The sequence below is a fragment of the Bubalus kerabau genome, chromosome 9 (assembly GCF_029407905.1).
Source record: "Bubalus kerabau isolate K-KA32 ecotype Philippines breed swamp buffalo chromosome 9, PCC_UOA_SB_1v2, whole genome shotgun sequence".
NCBI lineage: Eukaryota > Metazoa > Chordata > Mammalia > Artiodactyla > Bovidae > Bubalus > Bubalus kerabau.
Genome location: NC_073632.1, coordinates 88832078 through 88857019, shown reverse-complemented (window position 1 = coordinate 88857019; position 24942 = coordinate 88832078). Strand labels below are relative to the sequence as shown.

General features: G+C 41.8%; 1 protein-coding gene across 7 annotated transcripts in view; it reads right to left on the bottom strand.

The window, feature by feature from the left end:
- The window catches only part of AIG1 (androgen induced 1), a 270184-nt gene that overhangs the window by 1266 nt on the left and 243976 nt on the right, over positions 1 to 24942 (bottom strand). For 4 of the 7 annotated variants that reach the window (XM_055535801.1, XM_055535803.1, XM_055535798.1 and 1 more), the window contains one exon: positions 5396 to 5559. The exons of 1 other annotated variant lie outside the window; for it this stretch is intronic. In XM_055535801.1, the coding sequence (XP_055391776.1) occupies positions 5396 to 5559 (164 nt within the window). Of the gene's footprint in view, positions 1 to 4463; positions 4787 to 5395; positions 5560 to 24942 lie in introns of those variants that run through there. 2 more of the 7 variants (XM_055535800.1, XM_055535799.1) reach the window with 1 other exon arrangement.

Here is a 24942-nt window from a genome sequence, read left to right as displayed (position 1 = left end):
TACCGGACTGGTGAGACCTCGCCAGTTGTCTGTAATGAATAGTTAGTGATATTTTATTTTCCTGGAGATGAACATGTTTAGGTCATTCTCATAAATTAAAGTTAAATCTGGCCCATGCTCCCCACTTTTTCTCTTTTGCTTCTACTTAAACACTTTTCTCCTAACATCAAATTCTCGGAGCATTTTTGCTGGAACAAAAGGACCCCATCTATTGCAGGTTTTGTTGGTATTTTTAAAAAAAAAAATTAATTTATTTGGCTGCACTGGGTCTTAGTGGTGGCACGTAGGATCTTTTAGTTATGGCCTGCGGAATCCAGTTCCCTGACCAGGGATAGAACCCGGGCCCCCTGTATTGGGAGCATGGAGTCTTACCCACTGAACCACCAGGCAAGTTCCTGGTATTCTTTTAAAAGTTGCAAGTTCTCTGAGGGCAGAGCCCACTATTTTGTTCCTGATTATATCCTGAGCACCTAACACCGTGTCTGTCTCATGGTAGGAGCTCAAGTAATCTTTATGAGATAAATTAGTAAACAATGACTATAGAGAAGGGCGAACTAGTGGAAAAGCAGTAGAAGAAAACCTGGAGGGTGATCACAGTGGGGCTTGCGATAGGAGAGACACCCCCGCCCCTTCTTCCGGCCCCCAGCTGCTGGCACCACCTGCTCGCGTGGTCAGGGTGGTAGCGGCGGAATGCGGGTAACATGCTCAGAACAGGTGTCCCGAGACAGTCTTTAAGGTTTGGTTTTCATGACTAAGGAACTGGCAGAGATCTGTAACACTTTTTCCAAAGTACTTCTCAGAAATCATATTAAGGAAAACTTCAAGCTGAAGAGTAAGGACGTGTGAAGGGAGGAGGAGTAGGGCTGAGGTGGAGAAGGCAGGAGATGGCTTGGTTGTTGTTGGGTAACCAAGGCAAAGGCAGGAAAACACAACACAGATTCTGTTCAAAGAGCGCACATGATGGGTCCCGTCTCCCTCTCCTGTGGAGAAGCTAATAACTGCTTGCTTTTCTTTTCAAAGTCTCTTTCCTCCTAAGTGTTCTCCTGCAGATGGGTTGAGTTGGCAGCAACAGTGGAATCTTCAAAAGCGGGGGTGGAGAACAGGGGCTGTTCATTGACCCAGACGGGGAAAATGGCTCCCCACCTACTTTAGTTTGGCAGCTTTGAGGTGGAGGGAAAAAATTAGACAGCTGTAAATAATATTTGGAAGAAGCAGAGGTATAATTTCCACACAACCAGCAGAAAGAAACCTGTCACAAAGCTGAGGCAGGATGTTCTGTCAGAAGCGGAGCGGAAGAGCTGATTGACCTTGAGAGAGTCAGTCACATGTGGTTCCCCCAGGCTGGGAGAGGGGCCCCGAGGACAGTGGGACCAACCCTGGAGGTCTGTGTGGGCCTGTGGGGGACATGAGCAGGATGGAAAACCGGTGGGGAGCGAGGTGGACAAGGTGGAGGTTTCTGTCCCATGGGCCTTGCTCTGACCTCCACTCCTTTCTCCTCTTGGCCTGCTTTCTCCTCCGTCACCCCAAACTTTCACATTCAGACATTTTCATTTCTGGTGGTAAAAATTTGACTTTAATAAGACTGGTCACTCCAGTCAGACGCACTGAAATTAAAAGAAAGTTTTAACTTAAGCACAGAATATTTCAGCTGTTTCAGGCTGTACTGTGTCCCCCCTCAAATTCCTATGTAGAAGTCCTAAGGCCCAGGACCTCAGAATGTGAGAGAAGGCCAAGCTTGTGTCTGGACAACCATCTGCTAAAGAGATGAGGCATATGAGTCATGGATCCAATTTACCACTTCAGCAGAAGCCAGGAAAGACCTGTGGGGGACCCTCCTGTCTGATGATTTGGACCCTCATTGAAATTAGAACTTTGTGTCAGCAGAAACACTGTGAGCCTGGATTGAAAGGGACAGAGACAAGATGAAATGAAGGATGAATGACTCCGAAGGTGGTTCAGGGGTTCATTCCTCCTTGGCCCAAGAGGGCTGCCTGAGAGGGTAGGGCCACACTCCTCCTTCTGATGAGTCCTGAGGATACAGCCTTCAGCCAAAGATTATTCTCAGGCCTTAAACTCGAATGGAATTTGTCCTGCTACTTTCAAACCTGGTTGAGAACTGTGACTCCCTTTTTCCTTACGATTTCCTTTTTGGAAAGGGGATACATGTTCTATGCCTGTTCCACCACTGTGTTTTGAAAGTAGATACATTCCTGTCTGGTTTCACAGGTTCACAGCTGGATAGCAATTTTGCTTCAGGATGAACCATAACCCAGGTCTTACCCATACCTGATGTAGATGATATTTAAGATGAGATTTTGGACTTTTAAGAGTGGATGCTGGAAATACTTTGGAGGCTATTAGGAATGTATTTTGCATGAATGAAGGACATGAATTTTGGGGGGCAGAAAGTAGAATGTTATGGGGCTGCATTATGTCTCCCCAAACTTAAACTCTTGTACCTCAGAATGTGATTCTATTTGTGGATAGAGTTTTTTCTAACATAAAATGAAGTTGTCAGGATGACCCTAATCAAATATGGCCAATGTCTCTATAAAAAGGGGAAATTTGGAGACAGCCCTAGGGGAAAATGCCATGTGAACATGAAGACAGCCATGTGCAAGTCAAGGAGAGGGGCCTGGGACAGATCCCTCCCTCACAGGCCTCAGAAGCAACCAAGCCTGCCAATACCTTGATTCTGGACTTCTGGCCTCCAGAACCGTGGGATATTACATTTCTACTGTTTAAGCTGACCAGTCAGTGGTCCTTTTTGCAGCTGCCCTAGCAAACCAATATAACATCCACAAAGCCACTTTGAGTTATTAATATTTTCTTTTGAAAAGAGTAAAATGTTTCATTGTTAATTTAGCCTATTTTAAGGGATTTTTGTTCATAGTTCATATCAGTTTTGATCTATTTTGTTATTCTGTAAGCTAGATCCATGATTCTGAGTGAAGTTTCTGAGCTCTCCTGTGTCTGGGTTTCCAGTGGTGACATTCTGATGGTTCTCTAGACACCGCACTTGGATTGAATGGTATTGACTCTGCTACCATCTATTGTGGTGGGTCACTTATTTCTGGGCTCAGCTGCCTCTTAGTTAAAAATAATATTGGTTTAGATGATTTCTAATCTAATTTTAATTCTAAGACTCTGTAATAATGCAATTTTTATTTTGAAGTTGAAGCCAACATAACCAAGTGGAGGAAGCTGAGCCATTAAAAATCCCTAATGACGGATCCAAGGAAGGGGGTTCAAATTTGGCATTCTAGCTCCTTGGGGGATTTTGTTTGGGGTGAAGTAAATACAATCAGGATTGTAACACTGTACTTGATTGTACTCAATTCCTTCTAACAGACACACACAGACACACACGCATGAGTGCTTTTAATCAGCAATTTCAAATTCAACTACCTACAGAACCAGGCAGCTACTGTGAAGGAGCAAAATGGCCAGGTGAGAACTAGGGAAAACTTAAGAGCCATCGGAAAGGGGGCAACTGATACCCAATTCTAATCCATTGCTGCCAGCAGAGAACAGTGGGCTTGGAGTTGCCAGATCTTAAAAACTTGATTAGCTGAGAAATCTGGAAATTTATGTGAAATCTCCCAACATTTAAATACTGCTTCAAAAACAAAAATTCTGTGTAGGCCTAACAAAACTTTTTGGCAGGTAAAATTTGGAGCAGGCCATCAGTTTGCAATTGCTTGCTGAAACAAGAAGATGCCCACTTGACACAAAACATCTGCCTTTGGGGAATTAACTGGATGGCTCCATGTAGATAAAATTAATCTCTACATCTGAAATGAGTTACAAAATGTTAGTTGACCTTAACTTGTATCGCTTAAGAGAACGGCACAAATTAAACTGGACAGATCATTAAAAAACAACCCCCCTCCCCAAAACCTTAGCTTCACTATTTATTTTTCATGTCTAACTCAAAGCTGCTAAAGTGCAATATTCTATTAATCTAGACTGGTTTTTTTCTCTCCTGGTTTTCAGACCATCCTCTTTTAGAAGTAGTAGAACAATGAGCAAATGAAGATGGGAATCCAGCTAACAAAGGAGAAGCTGGAGTCACAAGTACTTTCTGAATAACACAGATTGGACACGTTAGCTTAAATTTAAATATGGCCTTTCTCTCAAGAAGCTGAGAAAAGTTTATATTTTGTTCTCAAAATATTTTTGTAAGTTAACTACATACTTTTATAAGTTATCTAATAGAGAAAGATTACAATTCCATTGAACAGAGAAGAAAATTATTAAAAGATTAATTTCTGGTCCACCAAGCTGTAGCCTGAACTGAATACAAATATCTGGCACTTTTCCTAATAGAACACTGCCTAAAATCAAGCCAGCTGCTGAGAAAGGAAACCCTCAAATTCCTCTGGGCCATTCAACACTGGCCAACACCTTGACACATGCAACCTTAGAAGATCCACACACAAAAGAAGTCCAATTCAGTAACACGCAATGACTGGGTTTTATTTGTCTAATTAGATCAACCTCCTGGCATAGTACTTGGCACAAAGCAGGATGCCCAATGTTTGTGGAACAGGGATCATTTACAGGTGACATCTACAATGTTGTGACTGGATCGGAGGAGCTGCCCAGAGCTCTCTAAGATCCTCAAACCATCTTCCCTTTGGAGGTATTTTCATGCAGGACTCAAATCACTACACACTGTGCTGTCACTCTTTCCACCTTCTCATTTTTATGCTATCTGACATAGACTTAGGACCAGTTTTGCACAGCTGGGGTTAAGGTTACGTGTCTTGCCAAGATGGAGGCTCTGCCATAAACAGAAACAAAAGAGAAATCACATCATAGGTTAAGAAGGTTTTTGCAGCCATGAAGTATTACCCTTTACTGCCCATTCTTCTTTGCCACCTTCAAGTCTTGAATATGACAGTCACTGGTGAATCATTTTTGCTGGAGGCATTCCTGTGCTGCCCAGAGTTTTAGCAGAACGGTGGCAAGACCTCTCAGCAGCTACTCCACCCACGCAGATGATGACGCAAAAGTGGAGATCTGGGTGATTTCTAATGAGACTGGTTACATTCAATAATTTATCTATTTCATCAGGGTGGGGGAGGAGTCCTTTTAGCTAAGGCAGTATTTTGTTAATCAGAATGAATTTCCTAATTTTTTTTTTCGGCAAACACTACATTTCTCCCTATAAAATTTTATAGACGTGCTGCTTTTCTTTTAGATCTGGATGTTTTACTAGCGAAAATGACACAGTGAGTAATAAACCTTTCAGGTAACTGCCAGCAGCTCTTAAATTAATATTGAAGTTATAAAAATGCAACTCTTCATAAGGGATCCTGTGCTACAGTGGAATTTTCCATCTGTCTCTGCAGCAGTTCTTTTGTTTTATGCCCCCCTGAACAATACTTACTTCTCTGTGTATCCCAGATATAGCTGTTCAGAACTTCTCCCAGCAGATACAAGAAGTTCATTAAGATGGTTGTAGACCCAAAGAAGAGGATTCTGGCTCCTGGGCCAATGTGTTCCAGGAAAGGGTACACCCACATCCCGGTTACATGATGCACCCAGCACACCCTGCAGCGGAATTGGAAAGGAGACAGAGGTAGAAGTTACTCTGGCATCAGATTTCAGAGCTGCCACTACGACAAATACAGACCCCTGACTCCAATGGTCAGCAATGCCAGTGGCACCTGACGCTCAGAAGCTCCCAGAAACTTTGTTGTTGTTGCTTGTTTTCTTTTACTTTTTATTCTAAAATACTGGGTTGGCCAAGAAGTTCACTCTGATTTTTCTATAAGATGTAATGGAAAAAACTGAATGAAAGTTTTGGCCAACCCAAGAATTTTAGACTCACGGGAAGAGTTGTAAATATGGTACTAAGCATTCCAGTATGCCCTTCCCTTAGCTTCCCTGCATCTTAGCATCTTATCTAACCACAGGCTTCCCTAGTGGCTTATAGTAAAGAATCCACCTGCCAATGCAGGAGACTCTGGGTCGGTAAGATCCCCTGGAGAAGGAAATGGCAACCCACTTCAGTATTCTTGTCTGGGAAATCCCGTGGACAGAGGAGCCTGGGGAGCTACAGTCTATGGGGTCGCAGAAGAGTCAGACACGACTTAGTGACTAAACAACAGGTAACTACAGTACAGTTGCTAAAATGAAGTAATTAAACTGTAGACTTCAGTTGACACTCCCCAATTTCCCCACCGATGTCCTTTATTGGTCCAGGATCCCATGATGTTTTTAGCTGTTGTGTCTCCTTAGTTTCCTCCAATCTTGTACTTTTCCATTCTCTCCTTGCCTCTCCTGACACTTGAAGGGTCTGGTCAAGTATCTGAAACTGTTATTTTTCTAAACACAGTTATATAGTCATCCTAATCTCTTCTTTATGTAATGAAACAGTGCATTAGGCAACCACACTGTCATAACACCTAGGTGAGAATGTTCCAGTAACCTTGCCATGCTGCCATCCAGCTAGGTACCAATAGGTATCCCATGTGCTGACAGAACCATCCAGTACCTGGACTGACATCTGGCTTCCCACAGACCACTTTTTGTTTATCTTTTTTTTCACCCTGCTTTACATAATCCTTGCTTGTAATTATTCTATTTGTGTTCTGGAGATATTTTAGGCTCACTGGGAATATATCATTAATTTCCATTGTTTTTAAAAGTTTAGTAAGAATATCTGCTTCGTTGGTTTAGTCCTGACACAACTGCTGAGCGCTATTTTCCAAAACAGTCTTGGGTTTATTAGTTTATCAACCGTTGTTTTAATTCTGAAGACTAATTAGGATACAAATTACTTTATTGCATGGGTAATAAAAATTACTTTAAACATTTATGTGTTTGGGGGTCATTTTCCATATCATCAATGGCTTCACTCCTCTTTAAGCAGTTGATCTATGTGTATATCGCCCATCTATAAACGTCATCTGAGACAACAACCCTGCCTTTGTCTAAGAGCTTGCAATCTCAATGAGGGTGATATTACTCCCACCACAAGGAAGTAAAAATTGGTTCTAGGAAGGTAGCAAATAAATATTACTCTTTCAATGCATAAAGTAGAGATACACACACACACACACACATATATATATATATATGTGGATATATATATATACACACACACACATACTGAACATCAATAGATATAGTCTATCTGTGGTATTAAAGTTTCATAGGCTCAGAAATTCCACTCTGAGGTATATATCCAAAGGAACTGAAGCAGGACACAAACAGATATTTGTACACCAATGTTCACAGCAGCATTATCCAAAATAGTCAAAAGGTGGAAACATCCCAAGTGTCCATCAGCAGATTAATGGGTGAATAAAATGTTGTATATACACACACAATGGAATATTACTCAGCTATAAAGGGGGATAAAATTTTGATGCATGCTACAACATGGATGAACCCTGAAAACATAATGCTAGGTGAAACAAGCCAGACACAGAAGGGCACATATTGTATGATTTCATTTATACAAGATACTAGAATAAGCAAATTTGTAGAAATGGAATGTATGATAGAGGATACCAGGGACTAGGGGGGATGTGGAATAGGGAGTGATTATATATGGTACCCCCATGGACTGCTGCCCACCAAGCTCCTCTGTCCATGGAATTCTCTAGGCAAGCATATTGGAGTGGGTTACCATTCCCTTCTGCAGGGGATCTTCCCGAACCAGGGATTGAAACCATGTCTCCTGCATTGCAGGCAGATTCTTTACTGTCTGAGCCACCAGGGAAGCCCGTCATCCTCATCTACTGATGTAAAAATCAACAGTTTTTGGAGTAAAATGAGGATATGTCAGAAGTGATGATGGAAATGTCAAGTTCTCCAGTTAGGAAAGTGGAGAGCTATTCTGAGAATGGTGCTCTGATATGTAAGCCAATTTATTTTATTTAACCATCCCATGAGGTAGACTCATCCCCTTTTTACAAACAAAGAAACAGAGACTGGATTAAACAACTTGTGTTTAAAAATGGCAAAGCCAGGAAAGGAATGTACATCTGATTTCTTTTCTCCTGCGTGGACTTGCTTCCCTGTATGAGATATTCAAAACTGTCTCCAAAGGAAGAGAAGGTTTTCTTTTCTTTACACTTGTTTTGCCTTAGTAGGTATCATACTATCTCAGTTCTAAAAGTCCTGTTATGTGGGGCTTCACCTGAATTGGTGTGAATGATGCAGACACTTGTCTTAACAGGTTGTGTGCTTCCACCATTTGTTTCCTTGATATAATCAGGGCTCATTTTTTCTGCACAAAAACGACTCATGACCTTGCTCATCTGTTGGTGGAGAGTTCTCAGTTCTTGGTTGACTTTCCATTTCTATCTCACTTTAAGGCCTTCCTGTCTTAGTGCCCAAACAGCTTCTGCTTAAGGTAACGATACCAGTTTGAATTTTAGTCTAAACAAACTGATGACCCTAGTTTGTGTGTGTGTGTGTGTGTGTGTGTGTGTGCCTGTGCATACATATATATGCATATGCTGTAGTATCACAAGGCTTCTGGGATTGACTATTAAATGTCCTTCCAATTTCATTCACTTGAATGTGCAATTAAGATGAATGCCTACTATCTGAGCTGTGTTGAACACCAGGAATACAGAAGCAAAACGAGGCAAAGGTGATTCTTGTCCCCATGCAGTAGAGTCTATCAAGGAATAGAGATACTCATGGAAAAATGACAAGCGTAGTCAGAATTAGGGTAAGTGGAGGAGTGTCACAAGTGCCCAGGGATCATTCTCTGCTTTTTTGTGAACCTTACAGTTACTTTTTTTCTCTTATGTATTCATCTTTCTTTCAAACCAATTTCTTCATAGCTGATTAATATGCCCAAATGCTTTCCATTCAAACAATCAAAAAGTTTTCATCAGCTTCATAAATACTGCTCTGTATCTTTCCATCTTGTCAAAGACAATCTTCTCCACTGAGTTTACATTCACTGACTCCAGCTCTGTGCTTTGTGCTCTTCTTTCATCAACAGTCTGGCTTCTTTTCTTGATACCCCACCAAAGTATACTGGCTCTTTGACCTCAATTTTTCCTCTTTGCTCTCTATGTTTCTGACTGCTCTTCTTGGTTTCCTTTCTAAGTTCATCCTTTACTCCAGCCATTCAATGCTGAATTTACTTCAGGACTGGTTTTTAAACCTTCCTCTCATATTATGTCTTCTTAGCTGATGAGTTTTTTCATGTTCAATGCTGTATGTCTACTACCTATACAGATACTCCACAAATCCTATTGAGTCTGGAACAGGTTTCTCCTCTATTCTGAAACAGTTTATCAAACAGTCCTCAAAACATCTCATTTTACATATCTTAAAATTACCTCGAAGTTGATTTAGCTACAGCCAAAGTCATGCTTTTTTTCCCAGCAAGCCTGGTCCTCCTCTGGTATTCCCCTCTGTGAATGGCACTATCACTCACTCAGTTTTGTAACTCTAGCCTGGGGGTCATCTTTGCTGTGTCCATCTCTTTCACCACATATAATCAGTCCATTACCTTGTTTTGAAAAGCTTATCTCACACATCTCTCTATTATATCTCTATGAGCAACGTCTGAATTCGTGTTGTGCTCATCTCTGTCTGGAGTGGTGTAATAGTTTTAATTTGTCTCCACATCTACTTTTGTCTCCTTCTGATTTATCCTCACAATTGCCATAGTGAGTGTTTCAAACCAGAAATCGGAACACATTGCGTCCCTGCTTCAAACACATCAATGGCCTTCCAGTGTGCGTGTGTGTTTTTAAAGACTTCAGTTTTTAACGAAGTCTAGGGTGACTGGAATGCAAAAGTAGGAAGTCAAGAAACACCTGGAGTAACAGGCAAATTTGGCCTTGGAATACGGAATGAAGCAGGGCAAAGACTAATAGAGTTTTGCCAAGAAAATGCACTGGTCATAATAAACACCCTCTTCCAACAACACAAGAGAAGACTCTACACATGGACATCACCAGATGGTCAACACCAAAATCAGACTGATTATATTCTTTGCAGCCAAAGATGGAGAAGCTCTATACAGTCAGCAAAAACAAGACTGGGAGCTGACTGTGGCTCAGATCATGAACTCCTTATTGCCAAATTCAGACTTAAATTGAAGAAAGTAGGGAAAACCACTAGACCATTCAGGTATGACCTAAATCAAATCCCTTATGATTATACAGTGGAAGTGAGAAATAGATTTAAGGGCCTAGATCTGATAGAGTGCCTGATGAACTATGGAATGAGGTTCGTGACATTGTACAGGAGACAGGGATCAAGAACATCCCCATGGAAAAGAAATGCAAAAAAGCAAAATGGCTGTCTGGGGAGGCCTTACCAATAGCTGTGAAAAGAAGAGAAGCAAAAAGCAAAGGAGCAAAGGAAAGATATAAGCATCTGAATGCAGAGTTCCAAAGAATAGCAAGGAGAGAGAAGAAAGCCTTCTTCAGCAATCAATGCAAAGAAATAGAGGAACACAACAAAATAGGAAAGACTAGAGATCTCCTCAAGAAAATTAGAGATACCAAAGGAACATTTCATGCAAAGATGGGCTCGATAAAGGACAGATATGATATGGACCTAACAGAAGCAGAAGATATTAAGAAGAGATGGCAAGAATACACAGAAGAACTGTACAAAAAAGATCTTCATGACCCAGATAATCATGATGGTGTGATCACTGACCTAGAGCCAGACATCCTGGAATGTGAAGTCAAGGGGGCCTTAGAAAGCATCACTACGAACAAAGCTAGTGGAGGTGATGGAATTCCAGTTGAGCTATTTCAAATCCTGAAAGTTGATGCTGTGAAAGTGCTGCACTCAATATGCCAGCAAATTTGGAAAACTCAGCAGTGGCCACAGGACTGGAAAAGGTCAGTTTTCATTCCAATCCCAAAGAAAGGCAGTGACAAAGAATGCTCAAACTACCACACAATTGCACTCATTTCACACGCTAGTAAAGTAATGCTCAAAATTCTCCAAGCCAGGTTTCAGCAATATGTGAACCATGAACTTCCTGATGTTCAAGCTGGTTTTAGAAAAGGCAGAGGAACCAGAGATCAAATTGCCAACATCCTCTGGATCATCGAAAAAGCAAGAGAGTTCCAGAATAACATTTATTTCTGCTTTATTGACTATGCCAAAGCCTTTGACTGTGTGGATCACAATAAACTGTGGAAAATTCTAAAGAGATGGGAATACCAGACCACCTGACCTGCCTCTTGAGAAATCTGTATGCAGGTCAGGAAGCAACAGTTAGAACTGGACATGGAACAACCGACTGGTTCCAAATAGGAAAAGGAGTACGTCAAGGCTGTATATTGTCACCCTGCTTATTTAACTTCTATGCAGAGTACATTATGAGAAATGCTGTACTGGAAGAAGCACAAGCTGGAATCAAGATTGCCGGGAGAAATATCAGTAACCTCAGATATGCAGATGACACCACCCTTATGGCAGAAAGTGAAGAGGAATAAAAAGCCTCCTGATGAAAGTGAAAGTGGAGAGTGAAAAAGTTGGCTTAAAGCTCAACATTCAGAAAACGAAGATCATGGCATGTGGTCCCATCACTTCATGGGAAATAGATGAGGAAACAATGGAAACAGTGTCAGACTTTATTTTTTTTGGGCTCCAAAATCACTGCAGATGGTGACTGCAGCCATGAAATTAAAAGACACTTACTCCTTGGAAGGAAAGTTATGACCAACCTAGATAGCATATTCAAAAGCAGAGACATTACTTTGCCAACAAAGGTCCGTCTAGCCAAGGCTATGGTGTTTCCTGTGGTCATGTATGGATGTGAGAGTTGGACTGTGAAGAAGGCTGAACGCCAAAGAATTGATGTTTTGAACTGTGGTGTTGGAGAAGACTCTTGAGAGTCCCTAGGACTGCAAGGAGATCCAACCAGTCCATTCTGAAAGAGATCAGCCCTGGGATTTCTTTGGAAGGAATGATGCTAAAGCTGAAACTCCAGTACTTTGGCCACCTCATGTGAAGAGTTGACTCATTGGAAAAGACTCTGATGCTGGGAAGGATTGGGGGCAGGAAGAAAAGAGGACGACAGAGGATGAGATGGCTGGATGGCATCACTGACTCGATGGACGTGAGTCTGGATGAACTCTGGGAGTTGGTGATGGACAGGGAGGCCTGGCGTGCTGTGATTCATGGGGTCGCAAAGAGTCGGACATGACTGAGCAACTGAACTGAACTGAGTGCCCTTCATAGAGTTGGCTTCTACCTCTCTCATACCCGACCTCCTACCCTGCTTCTCTTACACTGGCTTTCATTTGGTTCCTTGGTTTTACCACATTCCCTCATGCCATGTGGATTTACATGTTCCTCATAACCAAAGAGGCTTTTTAGTTCCTCTTCACTGTGTTAGTTATCTGCCCCTTAGACTCATTGTTATATTTCTCCTCTATATCTTATCTCAACTATTGTAACTAACTAGCCATCATGCACGAAAGTTTTCCTTGATCTACTAGAATAGGTCAGATTTTATTCATTCTTATAGAACCATGAATCTCTTTTAAACTCTTCTTTTATTAGTATTTAAATCTGAATATCTTTATTTGCATAACATTTCTTCCCCTCTAGCACATCTGAGTTCTGTGAGGTGAAGGACTGTTTGTATTGCTTCATATCATTGCATCCTCAGCACTTACCAAAATGCCTGACACATGGTTGGAGAAGGAATAACTGAATAATGTAGCACTGAAGCTGTGATGGGAAGGATGAGTAAGAGTTAGCTGAACAAAGATGGGAGACACGAAGTTTCTAGCCAAATGGAACAGTATGTTCAAAGTCATGAAAACAAAAGAGAATTCCCAGATGTTCAGGAAGAAACCATTCTTATTGAAATCAAAGAAGGGGGCATGAGGGGCAGGCAGTTGCCAAACTGTGGGTGGTTTTTTAAGCCAAGGTAAGAATTGTAGACTCTGTCCTAGTGTGGACAACAGGAAGTCTCTGAAGGGTATTAAATAAATGTGAAACAGATCAGATTAACCTGGAAACCAATTGTATCAGAAATGGTGGTAGCCAGAACTGGAGTGGTAGCACTGGGAACGAAAATTAGTTAGTAGATTTAAGAGCTATTTAGACCAGTGTCCATCAAACACGGTAGGTCATAAGCAATTGCATGCTGTATGTGGTCAGGAGTGCAAGTACTTTAGGATGTTTACAAGCTTGTCAGTTGGTGGCTTAAACTCAACCATGGTGAGAGTATTTATACTGAAAACTGCCAAATGCTACACATCAGGGTCCCCTTTGCTCGCCTCCAGAAGAGCTGTTTGTTAAACACTTGCCAGTAACCCACTAGTTACCAGCATTTTAAAAAGCAACAACAGAAGAAAACATAACAGAAAATAGTAGAAAGCTGGGCATATAATGATGATGAAAATTGTTTTTTGAAACTTCTGTTCCACTTTTGTGTGTGTGTGTGTGTGTGTGTGTGTGTGTGTGTGTGTCTACGCTGAGTGTGTGCTTCTGCATGCTGGCTGGGTCATGATGCAGAAGATGTTTCATTTATTTACAGTAAGGTTAGTTTGAAAGGCACTGATATAGGACATAGAATTAAGAGAACTTGGTGATGGACTGGATTTAGGCAATGAGGGAACTGAAATGAGTTAAGAATTAATCATAGATTCCTGGCTTGATTAACTGGGTGGAGAGTACTGCCATTCCCGGAGATAGGGAATGCTGTCAGGGAGCTGGTTTGAGAGGATAGTGTTCAGTTTGGATACGTTGAGTCTGAGGCATCTGTAAGACATCCAAGTGGAGATATCCTGAAGGCAGTTACAGGGGTTTGGGCTGCAGAGAAAGGACTGACGTGGCAATACAGATATTGGGTTCATTGGCAGAAGGATGGTGGTTGAGGCCATCAGAACAGATTAAGGCAGAATACACAGTATGATGGAAGTAAGGCCATAAGAGAGTTCTGAAATGGATCAGGATTTAAGGGGTAGTTTGAGGAGGATGTGGCTAAAAAGGATACCAAAAACAGGTAAGCTAGAGACATGGAAGAAACACAGAAGTGTAGTGTCTTGAAGTCAATGGACAAATGGTTCTAGAGTAGTTATCGTTCAGTTGCTAAGTTGTGTCCAATTCTTTGTGACCCCATGGACTGCAGCATGCCAGGCTTCCCTGTCCTTCACTATCTCCTGGAGCTTGCTCAAACTCATGTCCATTGAGTAGGCGATGCCATCCAGCTATCTTAGTCTCTGTCACCTCCTTCTCCTCCTGCCCTCAATCTTTCTCAGCAACAGGATCTTTCTAATGGGTTTTCTCTTTGCAACAGGTGGCCAAAGTATTGGAACTTCAGCATCAGTCCTTCCAATGAATATTCAGGGTTGATTTCCTTTAGGATTGACTGGGTCGATCTCCTTGCTGTCCAAGGAACTCTCAAGAGTCTTTTCCAACCCACAGTTCAAAAGTATCAATGCTTCAGCACTCAGCCTTCTTTGGAGAAGGAAATGGCAACCCACTCCAGTATTCTTGCCTGAAAAACCCTGAGAGGGTCAAGAAGCAGAGACACCCACCTGAGCAGTTTAGCTCCTAGCCTATATGTCAGCACTTCCTGAGTGCTCTGAAGACTAAGATACAATGGATGGCAACAGCTGGTAATGTGCTCAGAACCAAAAAAATGATGCTACTTTGAAATCTCTGCATAAATCTTTTTTTCTTTTTTCCCCCATTGACTATAAAAGCAACTCAAGTTCAGTGTAGAAAATATGTGAGACACAGACATTTTACAAGAAGTAAGATAAATCAGTTTTGGTGAAGCTTTATCCCCTGGAGATGGAAATGCAACCCATTCCAGTATTCTTGCCTGGGAAATCCCATGGACAGAGGAGCCTGGCGGGCTACAGTCCATGGGGTCTCAAAGAGCTGGACATGATTTAGAGACTGAACAACAACAACAGTAACACAAGACTGAGTCTCTTAAAAAACCCAGAAATTGAATTTTACTTCTCCAAAGGAGAGAAAAGCCACTGCAGGGATAAGGTGATAAACATTTCCTTCAGAGAAGGTTTTGACTTACCCCTTAAGAAAGAGTCACATCACACGTGCAGTTAGCCTATTGGAATTTACGACTGCTCTGCAGGCAATGAGCATGCACCCCAAGGTGGGGTGAGACAAAGGATGTGCATCAGCTTTTTGCCCAGTGGGTTTCTGCGCCCCTCATGTAGTACCTCCAACCTGATGCTTCTGAAGGACTTTTCAAGGGCAGTTTTGACCTTTGGCTCAACTGCTGACTTTAGACCTAGCCCTCTCTTTAGATTTAACTATCTCATATGAGGGTTATTCTAAAGGCCCTTTGGATGTCTCCTGAGTATTGATTGCATGGAGACTGGTTCCTGCTACATTTCTGAGAATCTAGATTTCTGAAGTGTTCTGGAGTTTGTGTACTCATTTATCCAACAAAGATTTCTTGAGTCTCTACTGTGTGCCAGGTGGGGTGAGCAGTCATGATGGTGCAAAGGTGTGCCCTTGAGGAGATCAGTGTGGAATTGGTGCTGAATTTCCCACTGAAAAGGCTGTAGGTTCCAGAGAACATGACAAAGGACATTTGTTTAGGCGAGAACAGGGCTCTGAAAATGGGGCTCAAAAAACTCTCCTTGGTGATGTGTATGAGAATTCATGCGTCAATTCACAGGCAAATGCCAAACGGAGGCATCTCATTCCAGCAGCATGGAAACATCCTCTAACTCAGTTAACAGAGAGAATTTTAGATGCTAGAGATATAATTAGACAGATCTTCATTTACTGTGGGTTTAAAAGAGCATTCTTAAGACAGTCTTTTAAGGTAAAATCAAAATTTAAGATTCATCAAAGTCTTTTCCATTTTCTCATCAGAGCTAGCCTAAATTTACAGGATGTATTTCTACATGGGGTTTCCCTGGTGGCTCAATGGTAAAGAATCTGCCTGACAATGCAGAAGATGTGGGTTCTATCCCTGGGTGGGGAAGATCCCCTGGAGAAGGGAATGGCAACCCATTCCAGTATTCTTGCCTGGAGAATCCCAAGGATAAAAGAGCCTGATGGGCTATAGTCCATGGGGTTGCAAGAGAGTCAGACATGACTGAATGACTAAACAACAGCACTCTCTTCATGGGGCAAGCTTCACGGGTGCAGTCACTCGGGGTCCTGTGCTCAGAAGGGCCTCACAGTGGGCTTAGGGCTTTGCTGTCACCATCTTGAAATTCATGATAATTTTTGAACAAGGAGCTCCACGTTTTTATTTTGTTCTGGACCCCACAAATTATATAGCAGGCCTAGTCTACACAGTTCTGTCATCAATGTGCATGCGTGCTAAGTTGCTTCAGTGGCGTCCAACTCTTTGCAACTCTATGGACTATAGGAGCCCGCCAGACTCCTCTGTCAATGGGATTCTCCAGTCAAGAATACTGGAGTGGGCTGTCATGCCCTCCTCCAGGGCACCTTCCTGACCGGGGATTAATTCCGCGTCTCGTGTCTCCTGCACTGGCAGGCTGGTTCTTCACCACTAGCACCACCTGGGAAGCCCTGTGTCATCTATACTGCAGATCAACATCCAGTTCATCCACATGGTAGTTAGGTCACCTTGGATATTATTGACAGTATTGCTTCCTTTAGTGATGTAGTCATCAGATAACATAAAGTTCTCAGAACAGTCAACTTAGGTTAGACAAAAAAACAGGCAAACAAAACAAACAAGAAAGCTTTCCACTGCTTCTCTTTAGGCAGAGATGTATAATATTTTCCTGTACTTCTCATACACAAAGATGTTTTCAAGGTTACTCAGTCCCTCCACCCATCTCTAGGGAAAGAGGCAAATTGTGCATGCCTCCCAAAATGAATTCCTGTAATGAGGTAATGAGAGGGTGTGCTTTCTTCCTGATTTTAAATGACAAATATCAGAGTAATTTATCCACAAAGGCAGGCCAATAATCTACTTCAGAATATTCCTCCCACACACAGGTCCTGGCACATGTGTAAACTGGTTTCAAATGACTGGCTTCCTCTGGGTCCCTCACTCTATAGCCTACCTGGTCTTGTGATGTTTCCCTGAAGAGAACTCAATGTGAATTTCTCTTAATGAAATGCATGAGTGGTTTTGCTTAAGTTTAATCATTTGGACCTTCTTAAAGCATCAAGGTGCCAAGTTGACACGTTTCTGAACACTGTAGGGAACATGTGTTTTTTTCTGGAGGGAGGCAGGGAGTGTGGTCAGCACGGGATTGTTGTGGCCCAAGCAATCATCAGAATTGGCTGCGGGAGTGAGACACTTGTGCATTTAAACTGCTGCCTCTGGAAAAGGAGGAGGAAGAACATCCTAAATCCCACAGCCAAAAGCATAGGTTTCCAGGTTTTGCAGAAGTGATCTCTAGTGTCTCTCTAGCACATTTCATCCATCTTCCTTTGCTAGATTCTTGTTTTTAGGATTACAGACAATGTTTGGGTTATCCCTGCCATGATTACGTCTTCTTTAATCCCATGACCTCCTTGGACCGCCAGTGTAATTGCCAACTTTCTTTAAAAACAGCAACACTTCCAGACATTTCTTTTTCCCTAAAGAGTATCTTTTCACATTCCTTCTACGTCAGGTTTGCAGACAATGAATTCCCTTAGTTTTTTTTTTTTTTTTTTTTTTGGGTCTGAGAAAATTTTTATTCTTCCTTTATGTTTGAAGGATAATTTTGCTGGATAAAGAATTCTAGGTTGATGGTTTTTCCTTTCAACAGTTTGTAAACTAAAATAACTCTAAACGAAGCAATAGAAACCATAGATAGGACTTCCCTGGTGGTCCAGTGGTTAAGAATCCACCAGCCAATGCAGGGGACATGGGTTCGATCCCTGGTCTGGGAAGATGCCACATGCCTCGGAGCAACTAAACCTGTGCACCACAACTAGTAAGCCTGTGCTCTAGAGTTCCAGAGCCACAACTACTGAGCCCATGCAGCTAGAACCAGTGAACTGCAACAAGAGAAGCCACTGCCATGAGAAGCCCGAGCACCACAACTAGCCCCTGCTCTTTGCAGCCAGAGAAAGTCTATGCACAGCAATGAAGACCCAGTACAGTCAAAAATAAATAAATTTGAAAAACAAACTATAGATAAATGAACACTGACCTCAAAATTTCTTCTATTACAAGACCTTAATTGCCTGCCCCAGCTGCTGCTGCTTCTGGTATTCAGTGAGTTCCCCAGTTTCCAGTCCTGCTGACTTTGCCTGTCTCTCTTGAACTCACTCTGGTCTGTCCATTGGGAAAGCCCACATCTCTTCTATCATCCATCCAACTTTAAAGGTCAAAGGATGCCTCCCAACAACTTCAAGCTGGAAACCTTCAGTTCTTGATTGAGTTTAAATTTCTTCTATCTTGATCCTGGGTACTTTTCATTTCTGTCTTACCAGCCACACTCTTATTTCCTAGTAATTCCTGCTCTCCATCTATCTCACTGAAGTTTTCTCTTTAAAGTATTTAAAAAATATATTTAATATACAACATAACTTTAATGCCTCCATGTATGTTACACTTACATGACCCATTTGTGATGAAGATGAGAACTACAAGGGACAGTCTTACAATGCACTGTGGAGATTTCATGGGCTAAAGCAGATAAAACTGAAGCACTGAAGTCTTACCAGTTCATAAACATTTTTGGATCTCCTAGTCTCTGGGAAGGAGAAAAGTAAATTAAATTAATAGTTACAGTTTTTACTCTCTCCCGAGTGGCAGAAATGATGTTTGAGGAGGACTGAAGAGAAAAATAATGGTAAGGCATAGTAAATTCTGCTTGAATGATTGAGGACCAGTTGACTTCTCTGGGGGTCTCTGTTAGAACAAGCCAGGCTGCCTCACAGAGCCCCCTTGTTGCTGTGAGCTCCAATAACTGATTCACAACCAATGGGAATGACACTTCCCAGTAACAGCTATTTTTCAACAACAGAGACAATGGGAAAATCCAGGTGTTGAGTCCCTACGAAGATGAATACCTACACAAATACAGCAAAAATCGGAAAGCAATTTTCTTTCCTCAGTGTTATGCTTTATATGTTAAAAGTTAATTTTTTCATGTTTATTCCAATTTCCAACACATTTTCATGGTGGAAGATTCAACTTAATAGGGTACCAGTACAGATATATGTAAGTCCAGTATACTTTTTAATGAGAAATTTGGGGGAATTAAAAGATAATTGCTTTAAAAAAAAAGTTGATTTTTTTCTTCCCTAGTTTCACACTGCACTCTTTTTAGGCACAATCATGAACTTGTTTTTTGTAAGATTCAGGGATGACTATCCTAGTCATCACTTAAGCTCTATTTGTCTCTAGAGCAATGATATGTGGCCACTGCAGGTCATTAATAGGACAAAGTCCCACTTCTTGGACAGCTGCTTAAAAGAAACCCTGAGTGGATGGCATGTCCTCCTTGGGTATCACACCCAAAGACCAGCTTCCTGCTCTGCCAGCATTATCAATATTCTATTTCTTTTCATTAAGCAGTGACACAGTGAGTATCTGGTTACTGTCTATATTACAAATGGGAATAACAAAAGAAGGACTGCTACCATGGAAACCCACCTGATGGCCTTTGTGGTGAGCTCCTTGCTACTTGAATACAAGCAAACCCCACACAATAAAGGGCTGATCAACATTAGGCATAGAGCTTCTATGCAAGAGCACTGATTATTAACTTTAATGAATGCCTTGAACATTGCAATCCAAGGCAACATTATTCTTGTCCAACCTCATTATTAGAAAAGCACAGGGGAACTTGCATTAAGATATACTTTGGATTGCAAAGCAAGAGTCAATTTAAGGCCATCTCCCACTATTTGTCTCTTGTAAAAACAAGCTACATAGTTTAAAGATGCATGCACTCAGAAATAAACTATTAAAAGCAAACTAAGAAGCTGGATTGTTGCCAGCTATATTTCAATAGATCAATCTCACTTAATTTGTATGTGTCAGATATTGCTTCCTCTACACAGTGCCTTCCTCAAAGGAGATTAATTCAAAGGCTCCGAGCATACAGTGTTTTAAATGCAGCTATAATTTATATGGGTAGATAATTTATTTTTAAAGTTCAATATTTCTTTCTAGTTCATATTTATTATTTTTGGCCACACTGGGTCTTTTTTTGCTTCATGCAGGCTTTCTCTAGTTGCAGCAAGTGGAGGCTTACTCTCTAGTTGTGAGGCATGGAAGTCTCGTTGTTGTGGCTTCTCTCGTAGTGGAGCACAGGTTTTAGGTGAGTGGGCTTTAGTAACGACAGCATGCAGGCCCTAGAGCTTGAGCTCAGTAGCTGTCACTCATGCCCAGCCGCCCTGAGGCCTGTGGAATTCTCCCAGAACAGGGATCGAACCCATGTCACCCACACTGGCAGGTGGCCTCCCAACCACTGGACAACCAGGGAAATCCTTGGGTAGATATTTTAAAGATGGGTTTATTTGGCTAAGTTCAGGGAACCACTATTAACTCAATATGCTAGTAAAATTTTTTATTTTCCATTACTAAAAAAAAAAAATTAATATCTTGGGGGGAGTATACGTAGTGAAGGGCTTCCCAGGTGGCACAGTGCTAAAGAATCCGCCTGCCAATGCAGAAGACGCAAGAGACACAGATTTGATCCCTGGGTTGGGAAGATCTCCTGGAGTAGGAAATGGCAACCCACTTCAGTATTCTTGCTTGGAGAATTCCATGGACAGAGAAGCCTGGTGGGCTACAGTCCAGGGGTCACAAAGAGTGGGACACGACTAAGCGACTGTGTATTGAGCGTAATAGTGAAAGTTTAACTGAGTTAACCAAAGGAATACAAAATTTGAGTTAACAGAATTGATGGTAGTTGTGGGGGAGCATATCACTAGTAGTTTTCTTTTTCTAGTTTTTATTTGGCCGCACTGCACAGCTTGCCCGATCTCAGGTCCTCTACCAGGGACTTTCCTGGGCCCCGGCAGTGAAAGCGTTGAGTCCTAACCACTAGATCGCCAGGGAATTCCCAGTTTTCTTTCTTTTGAAAAAAGCACTTCACTCGCTCCAATGTCAATTAAGAGTATAGTACTCTAATGCTAGATTACATTTGAAATCCCAGCTAGTTTCCTATTCTTTTTACCTGTTTCCACCAGAGAGAAAAGCTTCTTGCCACTTTTGATTTATATTCTAGAAACCTTTATTCAAGAATGGAATACCAAATGTGGACAGAAAGAAAATGGGAGAATCGATGGGCTAATACTGCTAGAAAATTTATTTTCAGCTTTGATGGAAGGCTTGTTCAGAAACAGAAATAAATATTAATCACTCTAGTTCTCACTTATTAAGAGTGTGAAAATTTATCTCTGAGGAATTGCAACCACCAATGTGTTGGAAAGACAGGCACATTACTATCCTGCTCAGATGCTCAGCCTCTTTGACCCTCATGGGTTCATGGTTTTGCACATATGCATCACTCATTCATTCATTTATTCCTTCAAAATGTACTGAGCCCTGATTAGGCACATGTATTGTCTCAGGCACTGGGGAATCCCATGGAGAATGGCCTAGTAGTTACTGCCCATCAGCCTGGCAGGGATGCAGGGAAGGGACTGCAGAGCTGTACAATGAGTGCTTCGATGGGTGACTGGGGGATGCTATGGGAGAACTGGAAAGGGCTGGAAAGTGGCACCATCAGCAACCTAGAGTGTCAGGGATGGCTTCCTGGAGGAAGTGACGTCTGATCTGAGACTCAAAGATTTGGTTTTGTATCAATCTTGTATCTTCTGAATTTTATAACATTGTAATCTGTTTATTAAAAATTTTTTAAAAAGATAGAATGGATTAGCAAGTGAAGCCTGGAAGAAAATGGTCCCCAGGGAAAGAATGCTGTGAATGCCAGAGGTGAGAGAGACCAGGAGGTTCACGGAACTACAAAAGATTAGTAGAGCTGGTGTGTGCAGTTCCAGAGAAGAGGCAGAACTCATGTTCAAAGGGTTTTGTAGGCCATAAGATTACATGCCCACGCAGAATTATTTTTGGTCTCAATTCAAATGGGCCTTCTCTGTGGCCTGATATCTTTTAGCTTCTCTGTTACCTCTTTTCCCTTTAACTATGTATACATTATGCCTTTAAACTTCCATCTTCAGCTCCAAAAGTGGAAACAATCCAAAGATGTCCATCAGTTGATGCGTGGAGAAATGAACTGTGGTATATCCAGACAATGACATGTTATTTGGCAATAGAAATGGCTGAAGCATCAATTCATACTACAATATGGATGAACCTTGAAATCATGATGATGAATGAAAGAAGCCAGAATAAAAAGCCACACATTGTATGATTCCATTTACATGAAATATCCAGAATAGGCAATGCATGTAGACGGGAAGTGGATGAGCCACTTCTGGGGGCTGGGGGAAGAGTGACTGCTTGAAGGTACAGGGATTCTTTTGGGGGTGATAAAAATGTTCTGGAATTAGGATAATGCTTGAACAACTTTGTGTATATTTTTAAAACCACTGAATTGTACACTTTAAAAGGGTGAATGCTATGATATACAAGTTATATCTCTCTCTAAAAAAAAACAAGGTAGAGGTATAGATGAAACAAGTTTGGCAATATATTGATAACTGTTGGTGCTAAGTGAGGGATTAGGGGGTATATTTGCTATTGTTTAGTCACTAAATTGTGTCCTGCTCTTTTTTTGACCCCATGGACTCTAGCCCGCCCCACCCTCCCACCAGGCTCCTCTGTCCATGGGATTTCCCAGGCAAGAATACTTGAATGCATTGCCATTTTCTTCTCTAGGGGGAATCATCCTGACCCAGGGATTGAACCCAATTTCCTGCACTGCACGCGGATTCTTTACCGCTGTGCCATGAGGGAAGCCCCCACATATTATATTATTCTTTCTTAAAACAACAACAACAACAACAAAAAACCCTTTCCATGTCACCCATCTTCCCCCTTGCAGTTAGGCAATTTTATGTCACAAAGAAAACAGAAACCAAGGGCTAACTTAGCTTGTGGTCACCAAACCTTAACATTTGCTTACAGCCTTTCCTCATTCATTCATTTCTGAGTTTGATAAATGCTTTGCACAAACATCCTGCTAGGAGGTGGGGATACAGAAATTAGCAGAAGAGGACTAGCTCCCACCCTTAGGATATCCCCATTAGGAAGGAAAGCCAGACATGTAAGGAGGTATTCCAAATAAGCAAGTAGCAGGAAGAAGAACCAGAGCAGATCTAAACTAGATGGGAATCATGGAAGATTTCTTGGAAGAAGTAATGTCTAAGATAAAAAAATTGGGGGTAGAAGTTCAATAGGTATCTATGTTTGGTTTAAACTTTAGTGTATCTGGTTGGAGATGTTGTGCAACCAACGGAGGCAAGGGGTGATGTATCTATGGAAGGGAGTTGGCCTGATCTGACGGTTCTTCAGCCAACTGACAATTTCTCTTGAGCTGTTCATCCCTCCAGGGTCTGATCAGATCTAAACAGAGCCTTAACGACAATTTCTGGATTTCTCTGGAGGCTGGCAAGAATTTATGAATGAACTGTGACTTCTTTCCCGCAGGCTTCCATTACAGCTAAGAACCAGAGCTAATTCCAGCCTTCAGACTCCATTTTCTTTCGTATCCAATGTTTTTCCTGCAGAATATCATGGGGCTAAATTACTCACTCTAGTCGCAAAATGATTTGTATTTGTACCTGCAAATTTATGCGTTGTTTTAATTTACGTAAGATTTTTGTACGTAATTCTCAGCTTTTAAGGATGACTTAGACATCCTGTTTTTCTACTCTCAGGTGAGACTATCGTGGCCCAAGGATATGTCATGGCTGAAGGAAAAATAAAAGTGCTACCAAAAAAGAAAAAAAACAATCCCTCCCCCAAAATTGGAAACAAAAACAAACTACTGAAGAGTTTTAAACAGGAGGATTGGCAGGATCAGATTTGCAGTTTAAAATAATCTCTGGCCAAGAAGCAGAAGTGGACAAGAAGGCCGCTGAAGAAAGCTTGTTCAGAGGGCTTGAGAGTTAGGGAGTGAGGAGCTGAATGGGGCTGCCAAGGAGGCCGAGAAGGGAAGCCAAAGACAGTCTGGCATCTTAGGAAACTGACAAATCGATCGATCAGACAACCAACCAACCAAACAAAAACCCAACTGAGAAAACAATGTTGCGGACAGGCAAAATACAAGCAGTTTTGGTAGAGAGAGGAGAGCTAGTAATTGGAGCTGGGAAAATGTCAGTGCTTCCAGGTGCGCTGACCTGTCTCTGTCTGACTGTGATTTGCTCTTTCTTGCCTCTAGACTGTCTCCTTGCTCTTCAGGGGACTCCCTTACTTGGGACCTTCTCATGGCTAATTTTTATTCACCCTTCTCAAGGGCCAGCTTACTTGCCACTTCCTCAGGGAAGCCTTCCATGGACCTATAAGTTTGGGATAGGATATGTTCCTGTGGGGGCTTCCCAGGTGGTCCAAGTGGTAAAGAACTCTGCCAATGCAAGAGACACAAGAGATGTGGATTTGATCCCTGGGTCGGGAAGATCCCTTGGAGGAGGAAATGGCAACCCACTCCAATATTCTTGCCTGGAGAATCCCATGGACACAGGAGCCTGGTCTCTGGTAGGCTACAGTCCATAGGATCACAAAAAGTCAGACATGACTGAAGTGACTTAGCACACATGCATGCAGGCATGATCCTCTGGACTGTGAGAGCCTCCTGTGTTTCTTCTATTAGAGCCCTTGATTTTTTTTAAGATTTTTTTTTTTTAATGAGAACTATTTCTTAGAAATCTTTATTGAATTTGTTACAATATTGCTTCTGTTATTTATGTTCTGGTTTTCTAGCTGAGAGGTATGTGGGATTTTAACTCCCTAACCAGAGAGTGAACCTGAACTCCCTGCATTGGAAGGCGAAGTATGAACCACTGGACCACCAGAGAAGTCCCAGGTAATTGCTTTTTAATTTTCCTCTATCCTCTAACAAACCATAAACTCCTGAAGGCAGAGCTGAGATT